Source organism: Scyliorhinus canicula, chromosome 10 (genome assembly GCF_902713615.1).
Source record: "Scyliorhinus canicula chromosome 10, sScyCan1.1, whole genome shotgun sequence".
In the NCBI taxonomy this organism is placed as follows: domain Eukaryota; kingdom Metazoa; phylum Chordata; class Chondrichthyes; order Carcharhiniformes; family Scyliorhinidae; genus Scyliorhinus; species Scyliorhinus canicula.
In genome coordinates this window covers 34736015-34763298 of record NC_052155.1, presented here as the reverse complement: position 1 = coordinate 34763298, position 27284 = coordinate 34736015, and the positions used below count along the sequence as shown (strand labels likewise).

General features: G+C 47.3%; 1 protein-coding gene across 1 annotated transcript in view; it reads right to left on the bottom strand.

The window, feature by feature from the left end:
• The window catches only part of col22a1 (collagen, type XXII, alpha 1), a 375895-nt gene that overhangs the window by 206182 nt on the left and 142429 nt on the right, over window positions 1–27284 (bottom strand). The window contains exons 6-11 of the mRNA XM_038808788.1: window positions 24847–24970; window positions 19889–20164; window positions 17160–17240; window positions 13783–13899; window positions 6604–6648; window positions 2370–2414 (exon numbers count right to left, since the gene is read on the bottom strand). Of these exons, the coding sequence (XP_038664716.1) occupies window positions 2370–2414; window positions 6604–6648; window positions 13783–13899; window positions 17160–17240; window positions 19889–20164; window positions 24847–24970 (688 nt within the window). The remainder of the gene's footprint in view (window positions 1–2369; window positions 2415–6603; window positions 6649–13782; window positions 13900–17159; window positions 17241–19888; window positions 20165–24846; window positions 24971–27284) is intronic.

Sequence of the window (27284 nt, the reverse complement as noted above, 5' to 3'; positions counted from 1 at the left end):
AAAATCTGAGATGGAGAAAAGATCCCTGCCAACCTCAGAGATGCCATCATCACCACCAAGAAAGGAGACACAGCGGACTGTGGGGACTACCAAGAAATCTCCCTACTCTCCGGGAAGATCATCACCTGTATCCTCGCTAGCCGACTTCTCCCAGTCTCTGAAGAAATCCTTATCGAAAGCCATGTGGCTTCTGACCAAACTATGGAACAGAGGACATGATTTTCACTGCTTGGTAACTTCAAGAGGATGTTTCCAGGAGCAACACCAACTACTCTACATGGCCTACATTGATCTGACCAAGGCTTTTGTCTCAGTCAATCAGGAAGTGCTATGGATGACCCTGTAAATGGCTGCCTGTCCAGAGAAATTCATCAACAGCCTCCAATTCCTCCATGACAAGATATCTGCGACAATCCCCACTGACAGAAATAACACAGGAACCTTTGAGATCAAGACTGGAGTCAAGCAAGGATGTGTCATCGCTCCCATTTGTTTTGAGAAACGCTACCAAATGTGGAGCATGACATCGATGCGGAGATCCAACATATATCTAATTCACCAGTGCCTCCTTTGGACGCATAAAGACAAGAGTCTTGATGACTGTGACATCAGTGCAGATCCTTGCGTACTCCAAACTCCTCTATGAGGCTCAGAAACTTGGACTACATACAGATGCCACGTCAAGGCCATGGAGAGATTCCATCAATAATGTCTGAGATGGATTCTCTGCATCAGCTGGGAGCACAGGTGTACTTAAATCAGCATCCTTGAAGGAGCCAAGAGCACAACATCGACACCATGATAATCCAAAATCAGCTCCGCTGAGCCGGACATGTGCTTAGCATGTCAGAGCCCGACTGCCAAAGTAAATCTTTGCCCAGTTCAAGAAATGCTCCTGTACAAGAGCAGGACAAAGGAAGCGCTTCAAAGACATCCTGAAGGCTTACCTCAAGAAATGCATCACAGACATTAATGCCTGCTCAGTAGAGACCTACTTGGAGGAACCTCTTGATTGAAGAGAATTCTTCAAAGACAGCTGATGGCAAGAGGAGGCCTGAGAAAGGATTGCCAGGGATCTACAGTCCGAGGACTGATCTCACCTCCCGGAAACACTTGCCAAATGTGATCAAAGATGCGGCTACATGAAACTTTAGTCATGAAGCATATCTTTTGATGCAATTTGCATCATGCATCATTTATTTGGTGAATATTTGTTTTTTAATTGTTAATGGTTTCTTCCATTTAATGGAAGGTGGAGCGAACAACTGGTACAATCAGAATTTAGAAACAGCTCCAAAGAAGAGACGGATGATTTGAAACGTTAATTCTGATTCTTGCCGCCCCCATCCGCTCATGGCATGTTGTCAGTGGTGGAGATGGCTCGCCATTAGCTGCCAGCAGGATCTTCCAGCTTGCCAGTGGGAACCCATCATTCCCAGAAGGGGGGTCGCGTTCAGCGGGTCTGGAATATCCCACCGGCTGGAAGGGTAGGAAAATCCCGTCCTCTGTTTCTCTCTCCATAGATGCTACCAGACATGTTGAGTTTTCCTTCAGCGTTATCTGTGATTGTATCACACATTAGTTTGGTAAAAGAATTAGAATGGGAGCGGCAAGGAGAACATTTTACTTTCACACGGAGGGTTTTTAAGTGGGGAATGTTCAAATCACCTTAAATGGAAATATAATAAATATTTGAGGCAGTGGAAGATGCTGGGCTAGAGCAGTGAGATTAGGTTTTAGATTACCCGAGCAAGGGCTGAATGGCCTTTTTCAGTGCTGAAATCTTCTGCCATTTAGTAGTTTCATGGCATAACTAATCACGCTGAAACATCTCAAAATGCCTTGAAACAATGAAGCACCATCAGTGACTTATTATGGAGGTAGTCACAGCAATCATCTGTGTCAGCTAAACTCTATAAAACTATTACGAGATGAATGACTAGCAGCTCTGTTTTGCCGGTATTGGTTGAACAAGAAACTGCTGAAAAAAACAGACATGTCAAACCTTTTCATCGTGTACTCATCACTTTGCAACAATACCAATATAAGGTGAAAACAACAGAGCACACTTGCCAGCCAATCAGCACTCTCTTCTCATACAATATGAATTGTTGTCTTCGCCTTATACTGGTATTCTTGCAAAGAGTCCTGAAGACTTGGTTTCGCTGCTCCTCTTCGAATAATATCACATTTTATTTTGCATCCATTTGAGACTTGTGAAAAGGTGCTTTCAGGTTCAACATTTCAACTGACAATGCAACACTGAAATGCCAGCTCAGAGACAGAACTGAGGACGCCAACGCCAACATGCTATTCCACCATGTTACCATCACTGACTTAGAATTTCCACTGAATATGTAAGTACTTACTGGTTCTCCTTTTTCTCCTTTGGGACCATAAGCTCCTGTATCACCCTGCCAGCAAGAAATAAAAACAAGCTTTCAGGTTCAAGTCAATAACTGTGCAACTAATCACAGGTTTGTTTATATCGGCCCATCACAAGCATTTTTCCAGTGGAGTCGGACACAATTACTATCATTTGGTGGAGGCAAATGTGTCTGTGTGTAAAGGGAGGGGACAAGAGGGTTCAACAACCAACCTATCTGATTTAGTGCATCTTTTCACCTGGATTTTGACATTTTTGTTATGTACAAACCTTGGCCGTTCACCTCAGTTTTTCAATGACAACAAAAGGACAATTTGTGTTCAGGGTTTCCCCTTTGAATCGCATTGAATTGAGCTTTTCTCAGAGTCCTTGATGCCATTCTCGACTGAATGTTGTCTTGGCATCAAGACCAGTTTCTCAACACTCACTGACATTCAATTCGAGTCCATGTCAGGATCAAATGTGTGATGAAGGGTTCGATTCTCCCGATCGGAGACTAAGGGCAGGATTCTCCATCCCACTTGCCCCATTTTCCTGCGCAGTGCGCCCCCACCGGCAGCGGGATTCTCCATTCCGGCATGCAGCCAATGCCGTTTCCCATTGTGGCCATCCCACGCCGTCAGGAAACCTGCGGGCGTGGATGTGCTGCCGGCGAAGCGGATGATCCCGTCGACGGAGAATCCCGCAACAACTGTCCCCGCCAGCGGGAAAACTGGCACATAGAATGATATTGATGTGGCATTCAGTGGCACTTAGAAAATATTTTACCCTCAATCGGTTTTTCAGTGCCGTTCAATGACACACCAGAGTTTCCCCTGGATCTGAGAGGGGTAGGAAATAATCTTTCTGACAGTTTCCACACCTCCGAGACCGGGGCTCTGTTTTTAAAGGGCAAACCCATGTCAAAATGATGCTTCAGTGCTCCCCCTGGATTGCTGGCAAGGTCCCCCTCAATCCCCCCTTCAGCTCCTCCCTCAGTCCCCCCCTCATTCCCTATCTCATCCCTCACAGTTCCACCCTTCAACCCTGCTCCGCTATTTCCCCTTCAGGCCCCGACCCTGGCAATGCTAACCTGGCATCTAGTAGTCCGAGGGATGGAAAGGTGGTGGTGGTGGGGGGGGGGGGGGGGGGGGGGGGGGGGGGGGGGGGGTGATTACCATCCCTACAATCAGCATTGAGAACAAAGAGACAGCCTCTGAAAAAAACTGCGGTTAGAAAAACCACTGTTCCTCTGAGAAAATAGATGGCTGCAGAGCTGTATAAATAATCAATCTTAATCCTCCCTTTGAAATTGCCTGGACCTGTTCATCAGAGAAGCTTGTCGAAGGCAATAGTCCATGAAATTGAATGTAACAAATACACTACAAAGCTTTTCGGCTTCTACACTTGCAAACAGACTAGAAAAGGTTAAAGAGCAATGAAATTGAAATCACATCAAAGGTTTGCACCACATTAAAGGGAATACTTTTACCTTCATCTTACAGATCTTTTAACTTGGCATACTGACAGCCTGTTTAAAGGGTTTAGGCTATAGTTTCACCTTATTATCACAAAACTATTTTTGAGATACTGACAGACAGAGTTTAAAGGCTACAGATGGGAAGAACAGCCAAACAACCCTCACCCCAGGACAGACCCCTGATCTGAGCCTCTCCAGCCCAGGAGAAACCCCCCTTGCAGCCAACTCCTATGTGCCCTTGGCACTCTTGTAGTCACCCAATTCGATGCAGCTCGCTTCTACCTCCTTCTCAAAATCCTAAACAAGACTGTCCTAGTAGACCCATCATATCAGCCTGTTCCTGCCCCACTGAACTTATTTCTTCCTAGCTTGACTCCACTTTTCTCCCTTTGTTCAGTCCCTTCCCATCTACATTTGTGATTCTTATGCCCCATGTCATTTTAAGAATTTCTAGTTTCCTGGCCCGAACCACCTCCACTTCACCATGGACATTCAATCCCTCTATACCTCCATCCCCCACCAACATGGGTGGGAGAAGGCTTTCCGCTTTTCATTGGGCCTGAACAATCCCCATCCACCTAAATACTCCTCCGCCTGGCTGAACCAATGATCTAATTGAACAATTCCTCTTGTAACCCATCCCACTTTCTCCCAATAAAAGGTGCAGCTATTGTGATCTGCACAGGCTCCAGTTATGCCTGTCTTTTTGTGGGGTATATGCAACATTCCTCGTAGCAGTCCTACTCAGGCCTCCCCCCACAATATGTTTTGTTATATCGCTGACTGGATAAATGTCGCTTTGTGCACTTATCCAGATCTGTAAAATGTCACCAGTTTTAATTTCCAATTTCCCCCCTTCTCTGAGCTTCACATAGTCCGTCTCCAGCACTTACCTTCTCTTCCTTGACTGTCCTGCCTCTATTTCTGGAGATAGGCTGTCTAATAATATTCAATACAAGCCCACCAACTCCCATTGGACTCGAAACATTCGCTCTTTTCTCTCCCTACAGATGCTGCCAGACTTGCTGAGATTTTCCAGCATTTTCCTTTTCGTTTCAATTCCCACAACTACCTTGACTCCATTTTCTCACACCCTGTTTCCTCTCGGACTCTATTCCATTTTCCCAGCTTCTCCATCTCCATTGGTTCTGATGATGATTCCCTCCACAATTATGCTTTTGAAATATCTTCTTTATTCCTCAAATGAGAATTCTGTCCCACTGTGCTTGACAGGGCCTCCAACCATATCAGGCCCATTTCCTTTGCATCTGCTTTCACCCCTTTCCCCTCCCTCACAATCCACCATATTAGTCTCTGTATATGGAAGATTATCCATCACATTTTTCACCATGTTCAGCATGATGCCATCACCAAACTCCACTCTCCTCTCCTATCAGCATTCCAAAGGGGCTTTTCCCTCCACGACACCGTGGTCACTCCCCACCTCTCATCCCATTCCCCAGGCACCTACCCATGCAATTGCAGGATGTGTAACATCTGACCCTTTTCTTCCTCCCTCCTGACTGCCCAAGGCCCCAAACACTTCTTCCTCGCGACGCAGCAATTTATGTGTCCCTCTTTCAACTTAACCTATGGTATTCACTGCTCAGAATGCAGTATCCTCTACATTGGATAGACTAAATTCAGACTGGATGTCTGCTTTGTAGAACACCTTTGTCCAAACTGCAAGCATGACCCCAGCTTCCTGTCACATGCCATTTCAATTCACCACCTCCCTTGAATTCTCACAATTCAGTCTTCGATGGGCTTCAATGTCCAGTGAAGCCCAACACAAGCTGGAGGAACAGCGTCTTATCTTTCAATTAGGCACTTTACAGCCAGTTGAGTTCAACAATTTCAGATCATAAACTCTGTCTGTCTTCCATGTTGTTTTTTTTAAATCCCCAACTGCTAGTATGTATCTTGTTTAGAAGTTTTGCTTTCAGAGAGTGCTGGCCTTTATTCTGCCATTCACACCAGTTCGAGACCAATGGTTTGTTTCATTAATACTATCATCACCATTGCCTATATGTTTTTTCCATGACAATTTTTCATTTAACTCCCCACCCTCTAACCTATCCTAACCTTCCATTTGCTCCACTTTCCCCTCACCACTTTTTCAGCAGCACAAAACCCATCACATTTCTACCTCTCCCCAGTTCCGAAAAAGGGTCCTATTGGACTCAAAATGTTAACTCTGTGTTTCTCTCTCTCTCCACAAATATTGCCAGCACTGTTGAGTTTTCCAGCAGTTTCTGCTTTTACTCTCAAATGTTTCGTCGTGGAGAGTTGTGACTATGGATTGACCAAACTCATTTAACATGGAATTCATTTAATTGACAGAAGGAACATGCTTCCAACGCGCCAGCCAATTTTAGATTGCAACTTGGATATCAGAGGTGAAAATGTTGTTGCTTATCCCAAGTGAAGGGACTTTGCATCAGACACGTTAGGGGGGAAATTTTCTATGTCCAAAATGTTGCAGCCATGTCCACTGGGGGGATGCTCTGGTCCCTCCAATGGTGACTTCCCCATGGTGTGTTCCTTTGTGGTGGAAGGTACAGGACCCGCAAATCCTCGTAAATATCGGCGGGACCAAAAGATTCTGCCACTGCCCAATGACGGGCAATCTCCGACACCTCAAAGGCACAGGAAACCCTGCCCTTTGTCTATTAATACAACATTATCCTGCAAAATCCGAACAGAACTCTTTAAATAATTACAAGTCACAATCTTGGTCCTCTCGACCCAAACTCACCTTTGTGCCTCTGGGTCCTTGAAAACCAGGTAGACCAAGATCGCCCTGTGGAAATTGCAACAGAAGCAAAGTATCAGAAAAAATTGCTATTCAGAAACAAATATTAGAAATACATCAGATAGAGACCGCAACAGCTAGTTCAGGTTTGATTCAAAATGGGCAGCACAGTGCACAGTGGTTAGCATTGGTGCCCACAGTGGCAGGGACCAGGGTTCGACTCCGGCCTTGGGTGGCTGCCTGTGTGGAGTTTGCATATTCTCCCCATGCCTGCGTGAGTTTCCTCCGGGTGCCTATCCTCCGGTAAGGATTCTCTATAAAATAAACAATGGCCAGACATATAGGGGGAAGTGCAGAAAGGGATGACAAGCTAATCTGACCAGATATACTCAGAATATAAAGAATATTTCATTGGATAGGTATCAGCTCAGGAAATATATAACAGTTTCTCGCTGAAGTAGCTAAAATAACTCAAATAGGTTCTGAACATTATTGACTTATCAGTTAGCCTAATAGGACAAGATATGGTAGTATAAAGTGAGGAAACTTAAATATAGAAGAGAAAAAACATCCTTGTAGAAAGAATCTCTTGCAAAATCTGATTTAGTATTGTAGATGAGAGATCACTATTAAGCCTGGATACCAGGGAAACTACCACTATTCTTCAAATTAATAACATTGGAGCTCCTCTGGCTGCCTGAGTGCAAAGGTAGGACCTCAGTTTAACATTTTATCAGAAAGATAGCAACTCTGACAGTGCAGCAATCCCAGTACTACAGTGAAATATTAACCAAGATTTTATACTCTTGGGCACGATTCAGTGACTCACATGAAATGAAATGAAATAAATGAAAATGAATGAAAATGAAATGAATGAAAATCGCTTATTGTCACAAGTAGGCTTCAAACGGAGTTACTGTGAAAAGCCCCTAGTCGCCTCATTCCGGTGCCTGTTCGGGGAGGCTGGTACGGGAAGGTACATTGCAACCGGAGCGGATCTGGGTGCAACAGGTGAATCACGCCTGAGCCCCAAATCGGGAATCCCACCTTGCGCGAAACCATACAGGGGATACCCAACTTGCTCCGTCCGACATGATCTGGATCTCGCCCTCACTGGGTGTGATCCAGATCTGAATATTTAAGTGAGCCAAAGCCTAGACGCTGGATTCAGCTGGCATCCGGGTCTCACCAGCCGCACCTGGGAGATCTTGCGAAGGTGCCATTTAATACTGGTCTCCACAAATGTCATAACAGCAGCTTGGGGGGGTTGGGGGGGTAGTTTTCCAGGCCATTGGAGGCCTCGGGTTGTTGGGGACAGGGGTCACTCCCACTGCCATGATGTGTGGGTGGCATTGCCAAGGGTCTGGCCTTGCCAGGTACAGTGGGGGGGGGGGGGTGAGAGGTGTTCTCAGGGGCCTCCCCAAGGCTGGAATAGGGTCAAAAGAGTGTGGCAGGCCTGAAAGGGCGGGAGGAGGGGGGGGGGGGGGAGATCGGGGCAGCCTTTCAAGATGGCGTCCAGATCTATGAGCAGCCTTGAAGCTCTCCAGCACAAAATCCTTTTTAGTGTGGCCTGGGCGGAGAGGAACTACCTGAGGGCAAGATAAATGGCAAAGTGCTGTTGGATAGCAAGGTGTTTCTCGGTGCTGCAGCCACAGAGAAACACCCCACTAAACGCGTTGTCCACTGAATCGCGCCCCTTGTTTCTGGAGCAGGACTTGGAATACTCAATCTTCTGATTCAGAAACAAGTTACCACTGACCCAAAGAAGCTGAAACTCTTTGAGAAAGAGTCATCCAGACTCAAAACATTCGCTCTCTGCTCTCTCTCCATAAATGTTGTCAGACCTGCTGAGATTATTTTCAGTTTTTGTTTCAGATTCTGCAGGTACTTGCTTTTAGCTTAAACTCATTATTCTCATGATTTTGAAAGAGATTATTTATGGGAATCAATGATCTTGCCAATTAGCTTCCTGTGAGACAAAGCAACTTGTAATCTGTCCTCCTTCGGGTGCATCTAATCTGGGGTGCGATTCCCCGGGAATCGGCGGGGCGGAGTGGCGGGAACCACTCCAGCGTCAGCCGCCCCAAAGGTGCAGAATCCTCCGCACCTTCAGGGGCTAGGCCGGTGCCGGAGTGGTATGCGCCCCTCCGGCCGGCGTGGAAGGCCTTTGGCGCCACACCAGCCGGGGCCGAAGGGACTCCGCCTGCCGGCACGGATCCGCGCATGTACGGGAGCGTCAGCAGCTGCTGACGTCATCCCCGTGCATGCACGGGGGGAGGGGGGTTCACCTTCGCGCCGACCATTGCGGAGGTTTACGCGGCCGGCGCGTGGGAATAGAGTGCCCCCGTGGCACAAGCCGCCCGCGGATCATGGGCCCTGATCGCGGGCTAGGCCACCGTGGGAGCGCCCCCCGGGGCCAGATCGCCCCCCCCCCCCCCCGAGGACCCTGGAGCCCGCCCGCGCCGCCAGGTCCCGCCGGTAAGGGACCACCTTCAATATACGCCCGCGAGACCTCCATAGAACAGGCGGGACTTCGGCCCATCGCAGCCCCGAGAATCACTGGGGGGAGCCCGCCGACTGGCGTGGCGCGATTCCCACCCCCACCAAATCTCCGGCGCCGGAAAATTAGGCAGCCGGCGGGGGCGGGATTCACGCCGCCCCCCGCCGATTCTCCGACCTGGCGGGGGGTTGGAGAATCCCACCCAATATTCTTGAATTTGTGTATCTGAATGTTATAGCTACCTCCTGTCTAGTCGACTGAGTTAGGAGCACAGTTAATTCATCCTTGCAGTCAATAGGGAAGAGCTATTGGGTATAATTCAACAACCTTGTCTTGCCCGACTTGGAGTCAGGAAGTGATGGTCAAATCCTGGGAGATGCCAAATAGGCCTTCGCACCAGGTGAAAAACCTCATGCGAGTTACTGGACTTGCGACGCCCAGTGCAATCCGAACTCGCCCAGTGGGCCATTGGGCTTCTCTAAATATGCGTTCACCCAATTCACCCGGTGCCCACGATTCAACGCCTGCACCGACAAGGCCTCAACTGTGCGCCGTTCAAATGTGAATCAGCTGTAATGGCATCTTGGGAGGTTTTGCAGGTGATTAGAGATCCCTGGATGGTTGGGGACAGGGCAAGGTGGCACCCTGGCACTCCCCCTGGCACATGGGCATCCTTGCACTGCCAGCCTGGAACCTTGGTAGTGCCGACTTGGCATTGCCATTGTTCGTGGATGACATTGCCAACTTGGCAGGGGTGCTGCCATGGTGGCAGGATGGCAGTGCCAAGGTCTCCAGGTGCCAGGGGTTGGGCCCAAGGTTGCCCATAAAATTATTGGTGAGGGAGAGATGGAGGGCCACAGAAAGGGTTTGGGGTGGGGGGGGTGAAGTGTGGGGGGTTATACTGAAAGCTGGGGGGTGGGTGTGGTGCTGAAATGTGATCTAGAGATCAGGGCAGCCTTTCAAACTGTCAATGGCGCCCTGATCTGCGAAGAGCCGGTCTTGCTGGCGTGTCAGTGCAGGATATCTACCTGAGTGTGGCCTACTGAGTTAGGAGCTCAGCTTGTTCATCCTTACATTCAACAGGCGGCCGGCTCGGAACTGGACACAATGGTTGAATCCCGGTAGGCGCCAAAATCGGCCTGCGAATAACCTCATGAGAGTTACCGGACTCGCAAGTCCCGGCACGATCTTGATCTCGCCTAGAGAGTCATTAGGCTCATCTAAATGTGTATTCACCCGAGAAACCTCCAAAGGCAAAATAAATGGCAAAGTGCCGCTGAAAAGCACTGCATCCCCCAAGAAACACTGCCAAATACGCCCGAAAAAGCACTTTCACTTTATGTTTGTCTTGTTGAATCGTGCCCAGCATTTTTAGATTGCTAAATTCAGTACATAAATTGTTGCAATAATATAAACTTTCTTTTATTTTCCAATCAAGTACCAGAGATATAATTTATTTTAAAATGTTGGACTTTAAGGAGGTTTTCCAATTTCCAAGCAGCAAGTAGTTTTGAATATGACGTTTCTGTAGCCAGTCTTTCGCCATTGCTTTCAGACAGTGCAGAACAAAAACAAGTCTGGTCGGCAGTATCCACCTGAAGTAAACATTACCATTAGAGAGAAGCGTTAATTACTACATGGTGTTATCATTAACTTACCAATTCGCAACATGGAAAAGAGATGTGAACATTCCTCGCTTATAACTCATGGTAAACCTTACACTTTTTGAAATGAGGAATGAATAAATAAATCAATCTGAAGCATAAATCTGAATCAATCTGAAGTCTTTCCATCTGCATAAATGAACAGCATTCTTCTTTTTTGTTTTTTAAGTGCATTGATGGGCAGTTTTGGCAGCACCGTTCCTGCTGGTTGAAATAATGTGAACATGCGCCCGATTCCGTGCTTGGAGCTTCTTTAATTCTGCATAAGTGGCATTCAACTCATGGGCCAGTGGCATATTCATCCACCCACTGTCAGCTGCCGGGCTCCACATGTACACTTATATCACTCTCTCCAACCCACCTGTCTTCACAATGCCATGCTGGAAGTCCAGAACTCAGAGGCAAAATGCTAGCAGCCTCAAGAAGAAGTCTGCACCCTGATTCAACCACCATGTCCTTGAAGCTTTGATTTGTGGAGTCTGGGTGCAGAGGCATGTCACCTACCCAAGAGATCTCTCCAAGAAGGACACCAATCTCACCTCTCCGGTCTCGGAAGTTATTGCCCAGGAGGTCAGCATGGCTGGCAGCTGTGCCAGAAGCACCACGCAGTGCAGGAATAGCATGAATCTTCTCATCTGCTCCACCAGAGGAAGTGCTCTCTCAGCTCCCTCCACTATCCAACTCTTTTCATGCCATTATGTATTCAAACAGTGATTCGCTTCATGGATCTCATTCATCCATTAGTGGGGCACATATCAGCATTCATTCTCTCATGGACATTTTGACATCACCACCATCCCATCTGTTGTGTTACTCACATTCCACCTTCAGGACCTCTGGGGAGGGCTCACCTATTTGCATAGCCAGGTTGTGAAGGGCACTGTGAACTGCAATCACGCAGGAAACTCACTCCAGTGTGTATTACAGAGAGCCACCTGAGCTGTCCAGCCTTCCGAGTCACATCTTCAGAAGTACTATAGGCTGCTCTGTGAGGGAGGGTGTGGAGCTGTGAGCATTATTATACCTCTCCTCAGTATGAGTCTGAAGGTGACACACCAAAGCCATCAGCTGGCATTTAGGTGGGTAGCCCTTATTCCCCAGCAACCATCCCTGTTCTGGATCCAGTTGTGGTGAATATTCCCACCCTTCCCTCGATCCCATCACTTGCGAGGTGTCCTTGCCCCATGTGGACATCAACCACCCTATCTGGAGTCTGCTTGCATCTCCTTCCAGCACATGATGTGGTATCCCTTTGACCCCCTTATCTGTGAGCATTTCATACAGCCCTCCCCTCGGGGCTGTACAAAACCCTCCAATCATGTTGGTGGAGTATCATGTTCAGGTTTCCCTCCTTCCGATCATTCTTCTTGCTTCCTCTCTAACCCTTGATCCAATAGTGATGGTCACGGATAGTCCTGTCCGACTCCTGAACTCTTTGATTTTGATGATGCCTCAATGCCCCGTTCAGACCTGACCTCTCCCCATCTTGAGGCCTATTACATGGTCACTAAGGGAATTTATCATCGCCAATCTACCTATACTATGAACTGTGGCTTGGCTGAACAAGGGGAGGGGTTTATCTTCCCTCCCATTGGTCTACCTCTGCCTTCCATTCTTCATCTTGCTCATCCAACTGTTTAACCTTCTGCCTTACATCGTGCCCCCTCACCCTTTGTTCTCCTGCCTTTGCACAGCTCTCCTTCTACATTGCTCATCTTTGTCTTCATCAGCCCTCGCCCTTACATTGCACCCCACATCCAGTCAAACTCTGGTCTGCCGGAGTGGAGGGTCGATGAGTCCTGCAACTCAATGCTGTCCATAAAGACCAGCTCAGTATGGATATGGAGGGTACAACCCAGTCTGCCCAACAGAGTGGCATTCAATATAACAGGAGAAACGCAGCACTATGGCAGGTAGACCATTTATCTTGGACTCAAAGTCTCAAGTGAATTCAGGTCCGTCTGTGCATTCCACTCTTTCTCAATCAGGTTTGAGGCCGACGTGATTTCCTGCTGGTGTGGAGCGAGATTGGAAGACCTAAGAGATTCAAGCAAACAACTGTTTTCATGAGGTGCAAATGAATGCAAATGACATTCACGCCGCCAGGCAGTGGGCGAACTGGCCCCCATTAACCGGTCTTTAGGAAAGTTTCAACCTGCCTAACAAATCCCATTTACCACAAAACCTATTGTGGGCAGGATGGGAGAATTCCACACAATGTTTGCAGATGTTAACCTAAACATTAAGATACCTGTCAGGGTTTAATAGTTTTCATAAAAATAACACTTTAATGTGGAGAAACATTTGTAAGAGACCATGTACTGTAACTGCTGTATGCATTAGCTTTTGAAATAAGAGTAACCTCGTGACTTTTTATATTGATGGGTTTATATTATAAATTGAATTCAAAGAAAGACGTGAAAATTCTTTCCCTGTTCTTCTAGACTACACACCAAACTACATTTTGGTTCATTTTTTGAATCTGAACCAACAAAGGAAACATGATTGAAACTGATTTAAGCTTATTTAACAAGGGCAGCAGAGAAGGTGAGAGGCAACTTCAATTGCAATAGTCAGGTCTAGATTTAAATCCAGAGGTGATAGAAAACTCTGCTAATGCAGGGCACGTTCACTTCCAGGAATATCAGTGCTACTTACAATTTGTTGTGGTTTACTTTGAGAGAGACTTCAAAACACTGTCCTCACAAAGTAATACTTGGTTTAATCATTTGCTATTGATTTCTTTTTGAAAAAGCCAAGAATCAAAAACGCTCTGTCTTTTCCCAGGTCTTTCACAGCCTGCTACCATTTATTGTAAGTTAACCAAAGAACGTTCACCCTTCAGGTAAAAAGTCATCAAAACTTCAATTCAGTTTCTCTCTGCACACATGCTGTCCAACTTGCTGATTATTTCAAGCATTTTCTGGCGTTATTTTACCCACTATCCTGCTTCTATCCTTTGGCTTTGGGCATGGGAAATAATGACAATTGTCTAATTCAATTAATCGCTCCAAATACCTTCTCTCCCTTATGGCAGGAACAGTTAATGGTCTTTGAACTGTCCACCTCAGCAGGTGGTTGTGGTGTTGTTGAGATCTCCACTTGAGGAACTTGAGTGGCGAGTGTAATCTGACACTGGAACAAACGAGAAAGAAATGGTTGTTAGAAATAGAGGAGGAGTGGACGAGAACTATAAGGACAATTTGATTGACATGCATCTCGGTGCAAACCATAGATAATCAAATTTATTGAAAGGAAAAACTCAAAAGTGAATATTTCACTGAAAGGACTCCCTTCACTCTCAGCCAACATTCTAATCCACCACGCAAGTCACCATGACATGGGTAAAGACAGTCAAGACCAAAACCATTATCCGCTGGCCCCACTGTAAACTCTGTATCCCACCCTCCAATTCTAACCTCCTCCTTGACAACGGGTGCGATTCAGCGGACTGAAGTTAAAGTCCGCTGAGCGGCGCATTAAGCGGGTGGTTTGCGACAGCTGCAGCGCCAATAAACATACCGTTATCTCAGAATCAAAGAATAATACAGTGCAGAAGCGGCCCTTTGGCCTATTGCGCCAGTGCCACACATGAAAAACACCTGACCTGCCTACCGAATCCCATTTGCCAGCACTTGGCCCATAGCCTTGAATGTTATGATGTGCCAAGTGCTCATTCAGGTACTTTTTACAGGATGAGATGTTACCTGCCTCGACCACCCTTCCAGGCAGTGCATTCCAGGCCGTTACCACCCTTTGGGTAAAAAGGTTTTTCCTCAAATCCCCCCTAAACCCCCTGCCTCTCACCTTGAACTTGTGTCCCCTCTTATCAGACCCTTTAACTAAGGGGAACAGTTGCTCCCTATCCACCCTGTACATACCCCTCATAATCGTGTACACCTCGATCAGGTCCCCCCTCAGTCTTCTCTGCTCCAGCATAAACAACCCAAGCCTATCCAACCTCTTTTCCTAACTTAAATGTTCCATCCCAGGCAACATCCTGGTGAATCGCTTCTGCACCCCTTCCAGTGTAATCATATCTTTCCTATAATGTGGTGACCAGAATTGCACACAGTATTCCAGCTGTGGCCTCACCAGAGTTCTATACAACTCCAACATGACCTCCCTGCTTTGGTAATCTATGCCTGAATTTTTAAAGGCAAGTGCCCCATATGCTGTTTTCACCAACCTATGAACCAGCCCTTCTGCCTTCAGAGATCTATGGACAAACATGCCAAGATCCCCTTGTTCCTCAGAACCTCCCAGTGTTGGGCCATTCATTGAATACTTCCTTGTCAAATTACTCCTTCCAAAGTGTATCACCTCACACTTTTCAGGGTTGAATTCATTCCACCATTTTTCAGCCCATTTGACCATCCCGTCTCGATCTTCTTGTAACCCAAGACACTCAACCTCACTGTTAACCACCCGGCCAACCTTTGTGCCATCTGCAAACGTACTGATCCTTCCAATGACACTTTGCCATTTCTTTTGGCCTCAGAGTTTCTCCCTGCTTCGGCTGCACTTAGAGGGATTTCCTGCTGGTGAGCTTCCGGAAGCCCAGGCCGTCACCCCTCCCCCATTCCCCTTTCAGGTCCCCCCTGTTTTTTTGATCTCACACTGCCAACCTGCATCTTGCATTTGAATCTCTTTGTGTCTTTACACTTCTGAGAACTCTGGCCTCCTGGCGCACCTTACTGCTTTCACTGTACCATTCCTAATTCTTATTCTGTTTGGCCCTAAACTCCGGAATTTTCTCCTGAAACTTGCCTGTCTCTTTATAACTCTTATTCTACAACCTCGGCTTTAAAACCACCTCTTCCTTGGGTCAGCATGACATTTTGTCTGATTATGGGTAAAATTTCCTCCCAAAAATGGCAGTGTCAGGGTCTAGCTGAAAACCTGCGTGTTTCTCTCCAGGTTTTCTGGCACTAAGCGCAGAGAAGGTCTGAGGCACGGTTTGCGCCATCACTCTGGTCTGGCAGGGCCTGATAGAGGCAGAAAGGCCAGCCCCACAGAGGCTGCGCTGCCATTTTTAAAGGGCGCCCCAATTTGAGTTTAAAATAAGTTCCCTCAAACCCCCCCATGAACACAGTGGACCACCCGCTGAAGCTTCAAGGCGACCCCCCAACCTTTGAAATGTCATGGGGTTCAACCGCCCCCCCCCCACCACTGAAGTATCGGGAAACTGTACCATCTTCCCCCCACTACAGAAATATCAGGGTAGACTATCAACCCTCTGTACCATCGCCCCCATGCTGTCATTGGGGCTCTCCCCCTTTCCAAAGCTGTCATCAGACCTTTCCCTCCCCCCTCGCACCACACATATGAACTCCCCCCCCCCCCACAATGGAGGATAGTTACCTAACTGCCAGAGCGCACTTGCCAATACCCACTTCAGTGACCCCAGCAGTGCCCACTTCAGTGTCAATCTGCTACTGACCCCTGGCACCCTGGCAGTGCCAACCTGATTAGGGTGCCAGGCCATGTATCTCACTGCCCAGGGCTATACTCGTCTCTGCGCCCCTGGCGTGGTCATCATGACTGGTTCTCATTTTTGAAGAGAAGAAACCACTGCGCATGTGCAGGAAACACGGCGGCAGTTCTTGGCATGCGCCAGAACATGCCATTGCCGCCGGCCTAGCCCCCGGAAATCCAGAGGATTCCGCAACATCCGGGCAGCCCGACGCCGGAGTGGTTCTTGGCGCTGGCGTCGGGCCATCCAGCCAGTTGCGGGAGAATCCCACCCAGGGAGTCTGTAGTTGGTTTCATATCTTTTCCAACTATATAAATGAAAACAATTTTCCACCAACGTTAATAAAAATTGGAATAGATTTTTTTATTTTCTATTGTCTATTATTCCTTTGAAACTTTTCCCACTGATAACCAAAGATGTGGGGAGGGATTCTCCGCCAGCATGATTCTCTCTCTTATGCCGGTGCCCGGATTTTTCCCCATGGCGTGGAGCTGCCCCACAATGGGAAACCCCATCGACCGGCCAGCGTAACGGAGAGTCCCGCTGGCGGGTCGGGGCAGAAATGTGGTGCGCAGTGCGGAGAATCCCGCACCTGCTGTTTCGGTGAGGTTACGGGGATAGGGCGGAGGATGAGCCTCGGCAGGGTGCTCTTTCAGAGGGTGGGTGCAGACTCAATGGGCCGAATGTCCTCATTCTGCGCTGTAGAAATTCTATGGTTCTATGATAGAGAATGGAAAAGTGGAGATACTTTCGGAAGCAAATGTCCTGATTGGCCGGTTGGCTGAAAGCATGGGGCTTTGTAGATAATGATGGTTTCCCTGAAAGAATACTTGTTGAATATGAGGAAAACTATGTAAATTAGCTCTAAAGCTGTGAGGACGATTTGTTTCCTTTTTGGCATGCTTCACTTTTTACTCACTGGGTTGCTAGGAAGATCACAGCAGCTCTCCAGTTCCGTATCCTTGGCATCACAATAAATGACAATTCGTTGAAGATCAAACTGGAGAAAGATGTAGAAGCACAACAGTTTATTTTTACAAAATAGTTATTGAATATTACAAATTTATCTGGCACCCTCCACTTCATAGGTTCTGCCAGCTTTCCTGTTCCTTCTGTGGATTTGACCCTCATAACTCGACTCGATCCTATTCTTGTCAACGAGGAGTGACCTTCGTGCCGTAAGTATCTACGATTCTATTGACGAAGCATTACTGCTCTTTTAAAGAGCCAGAAGAGACTAGACAGGCTGAATGGGCTCGCTCTGTGCTGTGAGATTTGAATTCTATGAATTTTATATTTACCAAAGAGCAAGAGAATGCCCAGTTTCAAATGTGGGCAACACGGTAGCACAGTGGTTAGCATTGTTGCTTCACACCTCCAGGGTCCCAGGTTTGAGTCCCAGCTTGGGTCACTGTCTGTGTGGAGTCTGCACATTCTACTTGTGTCTGCGTGGGTTTCCTCCGGGTGCTCCGGTTTCCTCCCACAAGTCCCGAAAGACGTGCTGTTAGGTAATTTGGACATTCCAAATTCTCCCTGTGTACCTGAACAGGCGCTGGAATGTGACGCCTTGGGGCTTTTCACAGTAACTTCATTTCAGTGTTAATGTAAGCCTACTTGTGACACTAAAGATTATTATTATAACTGCTGTGGAGCAGATCATGACACAAAATAATCCCAGGATACCCAGGTACAGAACGATTGTTCATTAACCAATGTGTTGGGAGAACACAGCCTCAGAGAAAGATCCCTGAAGCTGACTCTGGCCACTTGAGAAATCAGGCAATGCTAATACATTGTGAGTCACGTCGGCAAACCTTATTTATATTTGAACATTGTATGGTTCAAACTTTTATACTAAACAAGTTGCGGGTGTTCACAAGTATTTTTTATCCTGATCCCTCCACGTCTCCTCTCTAATCTCTTCCCTTGTTGCTAACTGGCTCAGCCCTATTAACCGTGTCGGCTACTTTAACAAACTGCAGACAGTAAAAACATGTTACTACAAATTAAGTTACTGATACGAGTCTTGCAGGTGGCTTTGTCCTTTGCCACATCAGCATATTGCTGGATGATGTCTCCACTCTGAGTGTGGAATTTTCTTTAACCTTTCTAAACACTATACAAGTTCAAAAAACTCCCTTAATAGATGATAATTATTGCTTGTTCTAATAAATTGATGTCATTAAACCATATTCTTAGCTCCCCTCTTATGCATCTCCACCAGCGTGATCCTCCGCTTCGCCGGCTGCGCACTCACACCCTCAGATTTCCCGATGGCTTGGGGGTGGCCACAATGGGAAACCGCATTGGCCGGCTTTGGGAATGGAGAATCCCGCTGCCAGCGTGGGCGTGCTGGAAAACGGGGCTGGCGGGATGGAGAATCCCACCATGTACATTTCAAAGCCATTTTTCTATAAAGGTACTTGGAAAAACTTTCTGCCTCTTTTCATTTTAAAATAGCTTTACCACTTTTTATCTGTTTACCTGGATACTTCTAAGTATGACGGAGAAGGAAGGAGGGGAAAGGTCTGGCTGATCTCACGCCCCAGCCCATCTGAGGATAATTACAGTAACTTTATTGGCAAGCTGAGATCTCCTAATTCAGATCAAGGCAAGTATCAAACCAGAGGTCTGACATGCTACTTATACTAGCAGTTCCAGATGTGAGGAATATTCCAGATGTCAGAATCTCATGCAGTAGGCAGAAAACCTAAAGAAATACTTGGCCGATCAGCTAAGGCTGTGAGAACCTAGTTAAATTTCTCCCGAATTGACAAGTAGTCAAGAAAACTCCAGAATATACATTTATTCTTACTCCTCCATCACTCTGATCTATGGTTGCTTCCCTGGGTGACATTTCCATTGCCCCAGCAGTACAGAAACCATTCCATTCCATGGTCCTTCTCGACAAGTGTCAGATTTTGCAGCAATTGTGTGTCTCTGTTGGAAGGTTGTAGAAGTTGATGATATAACCTCAGCCTCCACATCACCTCCAGAGACACTCACTGAGACCAGCGTCAGGAGTAAAGGAAGATGATCTGGTGACCTCACTTATATATGACCAGGCACAGAGACAGTTCATCAAACACAAGAAGAAGTGAGTTTGGTTGCCTGGAATGCCAGCTGAGAGCAACAAACAAGTAGGGAGAGGAGAGGAAATCATCAAGGGGAGAGCAGCGGCTGACAACAACCATGTTTGTAACGTGGAGCCCTGAAAAGCATTCCTGTTCTTCTCGCCTCCCCATTTACCTTATTAGTAGGAGGCTCCAACTGTAAGTTTAACAATCATTCGTTGACAGCTTTGCCCCTGAGAAAACTGACCTCTGCATGTGCGGTACGTGATTAATTGCAATTAAGTTCCAATTTGGTAAAGGAGCTAGAACCACTATTGTCAACCCAAACTGATTTGGTAAAATCGCATGCTGACATTAGGCAGGTCCGGGACTACAATGGGATTCTCTAACCAAAATGGAATACATTTCTGACATGCGCACAGCACTTGGACACCATAGCGGACCCTTATTGGATGCTGCGTAATGACATTTCTGTGCCACTGTCCGAATTAAGTGAACTGAAACGAATTTTTTTCGGTAACCTCAGGATACAATTTATTTTCTGATTTTAATGCAAAAATGGGACATTACTCACATCAATTGGGACACTATCATACAGGCGTTTGCCAATTACTGTTTTCCCTCGAATATTGATGTTCTCCCGTTCTTCCATTGGCAGCGTTTCAATCAGTTTGCAGTCAATGTAGAGAGAGACGCTGCTCGTTTGAATGCTTAGTGCCATCTTGTGCCAATTGCGATCAAATAAGCCGCTGACTTCTCGGTTTCTGAAAACAGTCCTCACGGCATCCTTCCGCAGCCCAACTGCATTGTATTCCACAGCTTTGTTCTCACCATCCAATCGAATGGAAACCTGAATAATGCAAAGGAAGATGTCACTGGTCATTCTGACTGCAGAGAGGCCTTTCCACTTAAACTGATTTCAGCCACTGACCCTGTGAATCATCTGTCACAGTATTAATTCTCAAGTATGAGCCAGCAGCCCTGGTTAATACGACTCTATCATTGTGCATGTAGATCCTGATCATTTTATCCAGACTTCTAGACACAAGCTGAGGCAACAACAAACACAACAATCCCTTTGTTGAATCTGGAAGCAGCTGGAAGCAGCGACACTGACCCGAGTTGCAAGATCTAATCTACAATCATTATTTATTTAATTTTACATTTTCCTATGCTCCTCTTCCGAAGGCCTTCATTTACATTAGGTGACGGTTTCACAGACATTGACCACGCCATTATATTTGAGTTTATGCATGGGTGGTGGCTCACTGTTTATCCATCTGTCAAGCCTGGCTCGGTCACTTTTGACTGCAACGGAAATTAAAAATAGGTGGGGTGGCCCGATCCAATTCTGTCACTTTACAGCTGGGTAGACTCAGTTAAAATTATATGACTAAACAAGTTCACAACTCACGTTCAGACTACTGTGAAGAAGAAAAGGCAATATTTGTAGATTTCATCACGTTACTGATGAATGTCACTTGTATAGAACCGTAGAATTCTTACGGTGCAAAAGGAGGCCATTAGCCCCATCGAGTCTGCATTGATCTGTGAAAGGGCACTTGAGCAAGTTCCATTCTGCCCTCCCATCCTCGCAACCTCACCTAACCTGCACATCTTTGGACAAAAAGGGGCAATTTAGTATGGCCAGTCCACCTAACTTGCACATCTTTGGATTGTGAGAGGAAACCGGAGCACCCTATCTAGAACTTTCATCCCCATGGCAAGGAACAGCAGGCCTGTCCTCTGTTTAACTGTACTTAATGTTTTTATGGTTATAAAAGCCCTGACTCTTTCTTTTAAGATTACTTGTTCACTGTTTTATATCTGCCTTTTCTTCAAATATCCTTACTCACTTCCTAATGACACGTTTTGCAAAGCTCATGGGCGAGATTCTCCGCCGGCGGGATTCTCCGTTTTGCCAGCAACCCTGGGGTTTCCCGACGGCGTGGGGCTGCGTCACAGTGGGAAACCCCATTGTCTGGCCGGCGTAACGGAGCATCCTGCCGGCGGGTTAAGGCAGAAATGTGGCCCGGCGGGGTGGTGCATCCTGCCACATGAGTCTCTTGAGTATTTTTAGCCCTATCTTTATCATATGGTTTCCTTGAAAATTTCATTGTCAAAGGGCATGATTCACTTAAAAGATTCCGTGTGTCATTTTGGGTCGGTTTGGGTGGGAGTTTCCCACAGGCTTCCTGGATGAAATGCAAACCGGTATTCACCCACACGTAGTTGCTTTTTGGGCCTGGGAAGTTTCACCCAGGTCCAGACCACACTTAGACGGCGCGATTTAACAGCTAAAAAACAGAGTCCCATTTTGGGCACGTATAGCGGGCTGTTTCTCGGCACCTGCAGGACCAAGAAAGACCCCGCTATCAAACGGACCTTGCTGGGCGAGATGTTGCGAGGCGTTCTGAGCATTGCAAATCTCGCCAGAGGTCTCCCACAAGACTTAATGGCCTCATCGCGTCACCGATTCGGGTGCAAAGAGACCGTTTGATCAGGGCTAGAAGTTTTTCCTGCAGGGAGCAGCTGAACTTGCCGGTGAGACTGGCTCCTCAGATATTGGGGTGCTATTTTGAAAAGGTGCCCTGATCTCTAAGTGACCTTGAGGGTCACCCACACCCACCACCCATGGGTACTGACACCCCCTTCCCCGTAGACATGGGCATTATCCCGCTGCCCAAGTGGGGCTGTTATGGGGTTGCTGAAAGCCCCCCTTTTCAAGTCGCCCCACACACCCTTTTGAGCCATCCCCCTTTCAGAAACTTACTCTTCCTGGTCTCCCTTCACCCCACGCCCCCCGACCTTTTTGAGGCCTCTTCATACACCCTCTTCGCACCCGACCCTTCGTACCCCCTCTTACCCCCTCCCCTTTCTTTCATGGGCATGGACCCCTTCAGGCCTGACCCTTGACAGTGCCAACCTGGCATCCCAGCACTCTGGCACTGCCTGCTTGGCACACAGGCAGTGTTGCTGGCACCCTGGCAATGCCATCTGGGCACCCCAGCAGCTATGTTGACATTGCCTGGATGCCAGGGGAAGTGCCAGGGTACTACCCTGCCGTGTCCCTAACCACTTGTGGAGACCAAATCTAATCAGTGTGCAGTTGAGGCCTCGTTGGTGCGGAGCTAAGTCTCGGGCGCCGGGTAAATGCAGCATCAAAGCAGCCTTGCATATTTAAAAGAGCATATTTAAATTATAATTTGAAATTGAATATCTGGCTGAGTGTGATCCAGATCGCACCGGGTGCTACGAATCAGGTGGCTTGCGCAAGTTTTCACGCCTGGCGCAATTTGGGCCTTTCCTGCGATTCACCTGGCATTCCCAGCACGGTGGTAGAATGGCAGGCAAAGAGCTTTAATGCACTGAGGGGCCCATCGGGTCTGCACCGGCCATCAAGCACCAATCTATTCTTATCCTATTTTCCAGCACTTGGCCCGTAGCTTTGTATGCTATGGCGAGTCACGTTTCCATCTAAATGCTTCTTAAATGTTATGATGCTTCCTGCCTTTACCATCCTTTCAGGCAGTCAGTTCCAGTTTCCCACCACCCTCTGCGTGGAAAGGTTTTCCCTCAAATCCCCTCCAATTCTCATTCTCCTTACATTAAATCTATGTTCCCTGGTTACTGACACCTCTACTGAAGGAAAAAATTAGTTCCAAACTAACCGAGTCTTAATCACTTTTTTAATCCACAGAGCTCACCCTTTCTCCTTAGACAAGTGCATTTTGTAATTCATCCGTTTGAAGGTTTTTTTCATTTTAGTTCTATTAATCTGCTTGCTGGAGCATCTGCAAGAATTAATTTGGGCGAGATCACTTGGCGTTAATGCTGAACATTGACTTTTGCCAGCCCAGCACACTTTTCTTTGTCTCTTCATTATCATTTTCTATTCTTGTTTTGAAGTTTATGTTTTACTCACCATTTTCCAACTGTTCTCTGCCTCGTCACTCAAATTAACCCCAATATTAGCAAACATTAGGAATCAGACAGGAAAGAAGATCCTGAGACAGATCATGGTAAATATATAACAGGATGATGATATTGAAGATTTCACCCATTTCATTTCTCAGAACTGACGAAATGTACTGATCTTTGAAGCTATGTGGGATGCATTTAAAAACATCCCTCTGTTTGCTGACCTTTATTTATTTTAATTCCATTCTATTCCGGCACATTTTCCCCTTGTCTGCGTGGGTTTCTTTCGGGTAGTCCGGTTGGATTGGTGAAGGTAAATTGCCCCTCAGTGTACAAACGTGCAGGTTAGGTGGGGTTGTGGGGGATAGGGCGGAGAATGGACCTCGGTAGGGTGCTCTTTCAGAGGGTCGGTGCAGACTCGATGAACCCAATGACCTCCTTCTGCACTGTAGGAATTCTATAACCTTGGGATGGTCAATATCTTTAATATTGTTATGTTTCGAATCTTGCATATTTTCCATGATCTGTCCCCAGATCTTCAACTCTTTGTGACTTCAGTTGTTTGGTGGACTGAAATTTGATCGTTTCTCTCCTAGTTCTTAGCTCTCGTCATATATCTTCTGATTTAACCATAACCCCTAAGATATCCTTACTTTTCAGTTCGGAGATGAAATCCATCACCAACACTGCTCCCATGAGCAGTTTTCACTCGCTAAATCATCTCCACCGCCTCAGAACACATGTGTGTGTGTGTGTGTGTGTGTGTGTGTGCATGTGTGTGTGTGTAAAATCCCACCCAGTGCAATGTGCATTGATTCTATGGGCAGAATTTTACATTCCCCTGCTGGGGTGGCAGGTGAGGGGGAAGGGTGTCTTGGGTGGTCATCTCACTTGACCCGCACTCACCCTTGCTCCAATTGAGTCTTTTAGTGGCCACCTATTGACCATGTGAAGCCCATTTCCTGCCCACCCTTATTTTTCAGGCTGTCAGGAGGAATTCAGGGCAGGAGGGAATGCCCAGAAAGTAACTCTGCTTAGGCCTCAGGAAGGATTTGGGTATATCAATGGTCTCCCTTCAACTTCAATCACCTCCCACGCTCTCCTCCCCTGACCCCCTCCTTCCCCCCCCCCCCCCCCCCCCCCCTAATAGGCCTTTCCCTGCAGGTGTTGCCTTCCACCCTCCTGCATCTCTACCAACAACCTCACCCTCTCTGCTCACCCTCCCTCAGGCCTCACATCCCTCCTGAGACTCCAACACTTACCTGGTCCTGGATGCCCAGGACTTAAACTCTGGGGACTGATTGCAATCGCAGATTCTGTCCACTGAAGATTCTGGTGCTGCTGAGACTAGACAGGCAGTTCTCTGAAACAACAACTTCCTCCAGACTGAGGGTCGAAGTCCTCCCTTCAGCTAATTAACGCTCCTGGGAGCCAATGTCAGCAAAGATGCTTTGGCCGTCAACTATTTGGGTAGTGGGAAGGAAATCCCCGCCATCCTAAAAATCCTGGCCTATGATTTTGCGGCAAATTATTGTGTTCTAATTGTTCACACCTATCCAGTTTTCCAGGCCATATCATTTTTGAATGAAGAAGAAACACGTGACGGTATACCTGTGGAATCCCATATTTGTCAATAATTTGCCAGATGTACCAGTCTTCTCTTCGTGAAGCTTTTCGGAACTTGAATGTTGCAACAAAAGCATATTCATCAGGTAGGCCTTGAGGAAACACATCTCTGAAACAATAAAAATAAAGAGTGAGTTCTCCTTGAACATCCAGCAGGTTTAGGTGGATAGTAACAGAGCCAGGTAGATCAAGAAGGTTGCAGGTTTAATCCCCAATCTATGCTGTATTAGTTGGTGCAAGAGAGTAGTAGTTTATATACAAGCACAGAGGAGGTATTTAGTTTCAACACGACTCAAGTAGTCTACACAACCAAAATATTCTGCAAGTAATGCAACACTTTCAAATAACAATTTGTTGCTAATATTACTTGTGACTATTTCAGAAACTGCGTGGTTACAAACATCTCCCAAAAAAGCAGCTAACTCAAACCCTTGATCTGCTTCTCATAGAAACACAGAAACGTTTGAGTGCAGAAGGAGCCATTTGACCCACCTTCTGCATCCTTGAAAGAGCACCCTCCCTATCCCAGTTACCCCGCCTAACCTTTTGGACTCAAAGGGGCAATTCAGCATGACCAATCCACCAACCTGCACATCTTCGGGCTGTGGGAGGAAGTCAGAGCACCCAGAGGAAACCCACGGAGGGAGAAAGTGCAAACTCCGCACAGTCACCCAAGGCAGGAATTGAACCTTTTTCCCCTGGTGCTATGAGGCAGCAGTGCTAACCACTGTGCCACCGTGACATCTCCATCACATTTCTGTCACATTTTTCCAAATTGCAAAGAGTTACAGGTGCCAGGAAAGAAGAGGTAGTTTGAGATTAGCTATATTTGTAGTGTTAAATATTAGAGATTTGGGGTGGGATTCTCCGCGATCTGCGCGATGGCCTGACTCCGGTGTCAAAAACAGCGCAAACCACTCCAGAGTCAGGCCGAATGGAAGTAACCGAATTCTCAGCACTTCCGAAGGGACTGCACGAGTTAGCGCACGCGCAGAACCACCGGCGTTGTTCCGCGCATGCGCAGACCGACCGGCGTGTTCTGCCGCATGCAAAGGGGGATGTATTCTCCGTGCCAGCCATGGCGGAGACCTACAGGGGCCGGCACAGAAGGAAGAAGTGCCTCCATGGCACTGGCCCGCCCGCAGATTGGTGGGCCCCAAACGCAGGCCAGGCCACCGTGGGGTCCCCCCCCCCTGGGTCGGATCCCCCGCCCCCCCCCCCCAAGGACCGCACCAGCTAACTTACCCGCCAGGTCCCGCCGTGTGGGACCATGTCCAATCCACGCCGGCGGGACTGGCCAAAACGGGCCCTGGAGAATTGCCAGGGGGGGGGCAGGGCGCTTCCAGCGGCCCCCGACCGGCATGGCCCCGCCCAAAAACCTGCGCTGAAGAATACGGCAGCCGGCGTCAGGGCGGGATTCATACCACGTCCCGGGGATTCTCCAACCTGGCGGGGGGGGGGGGGGCGTTTGGAGAATCCAGCCCAAGGTATAGATCGAAGTGGGTTCACTTTAAGGTTCTTTATAAGATGAGTAAAACTCTAGTTAGATTAATGCCAAAGGCTTGTATTTGTGGGGGTTTGGTCAGTTCAAACTGTGCTTCAATTGTGCTTAGAGAGGGTTATGGCATGAAAAGAAAACAAGCTCTGGGAAGTAAAAAAGTTGTTGCTCAGTAGCCAGAGGTACCTTTAGTAAGGGGCAGGATTCTCCGTCCCGCCGCGCCACATTTCTGTTTCACCCCGCTGGCGGGATGCTCCGTTACGCCGGCTGGTCAATGGGGTTTCCCATTGTGGAGCAGCAGCACGCCGTTGGGAAATCCCCAGCTGCCGGCAAAATGGAGCATTCCAAATGCGGAGAATTCAGCCCAAGACTTTTTGAGTCAAGTTTTAAAGTTATAGGCAAAAGAAAGATTGGTGACGTGAGGAAAATGGTTTTCAAGCAGCGAGTAGTTAGGATCTGGAATGGGCGAATGTCCAAGAGTGGTTGAGGCAGGTTCAATTGTCAGTTTCCAAAGAGAATTGGATAATAATCTGGAGAGGAAAAATTTGCAGGGCTTTGGGGAAAAGGTGGGGAGATTGACATTAGTTGAGTTGCTCTTGGAGAAAGCAAGAACAGACACAAAGGGCTGAATGGCCTCCTTCAGTGCTGCAACCATCCCATGGTTCTATGATTTCCATCTGGATAGGACCTATTTGCAGAATGGAAAACAATTTTCTCTGCTTAATCCAATTGGTGGGAGGAACAATCATGAATGAATGAGCATGTTCCTCACACCATTTTGGACACTTAGGTGGCCATTTTGTGCCTAAAGAAATGGCACCATAATAATTCTTGGCAAAAATAACTTTTCATTTCTGGTTTGGCTATCAATCCAAAGAGTACGAGTTCAATCCCACAATGGCAGTTTAACAACTTGAATTTAATT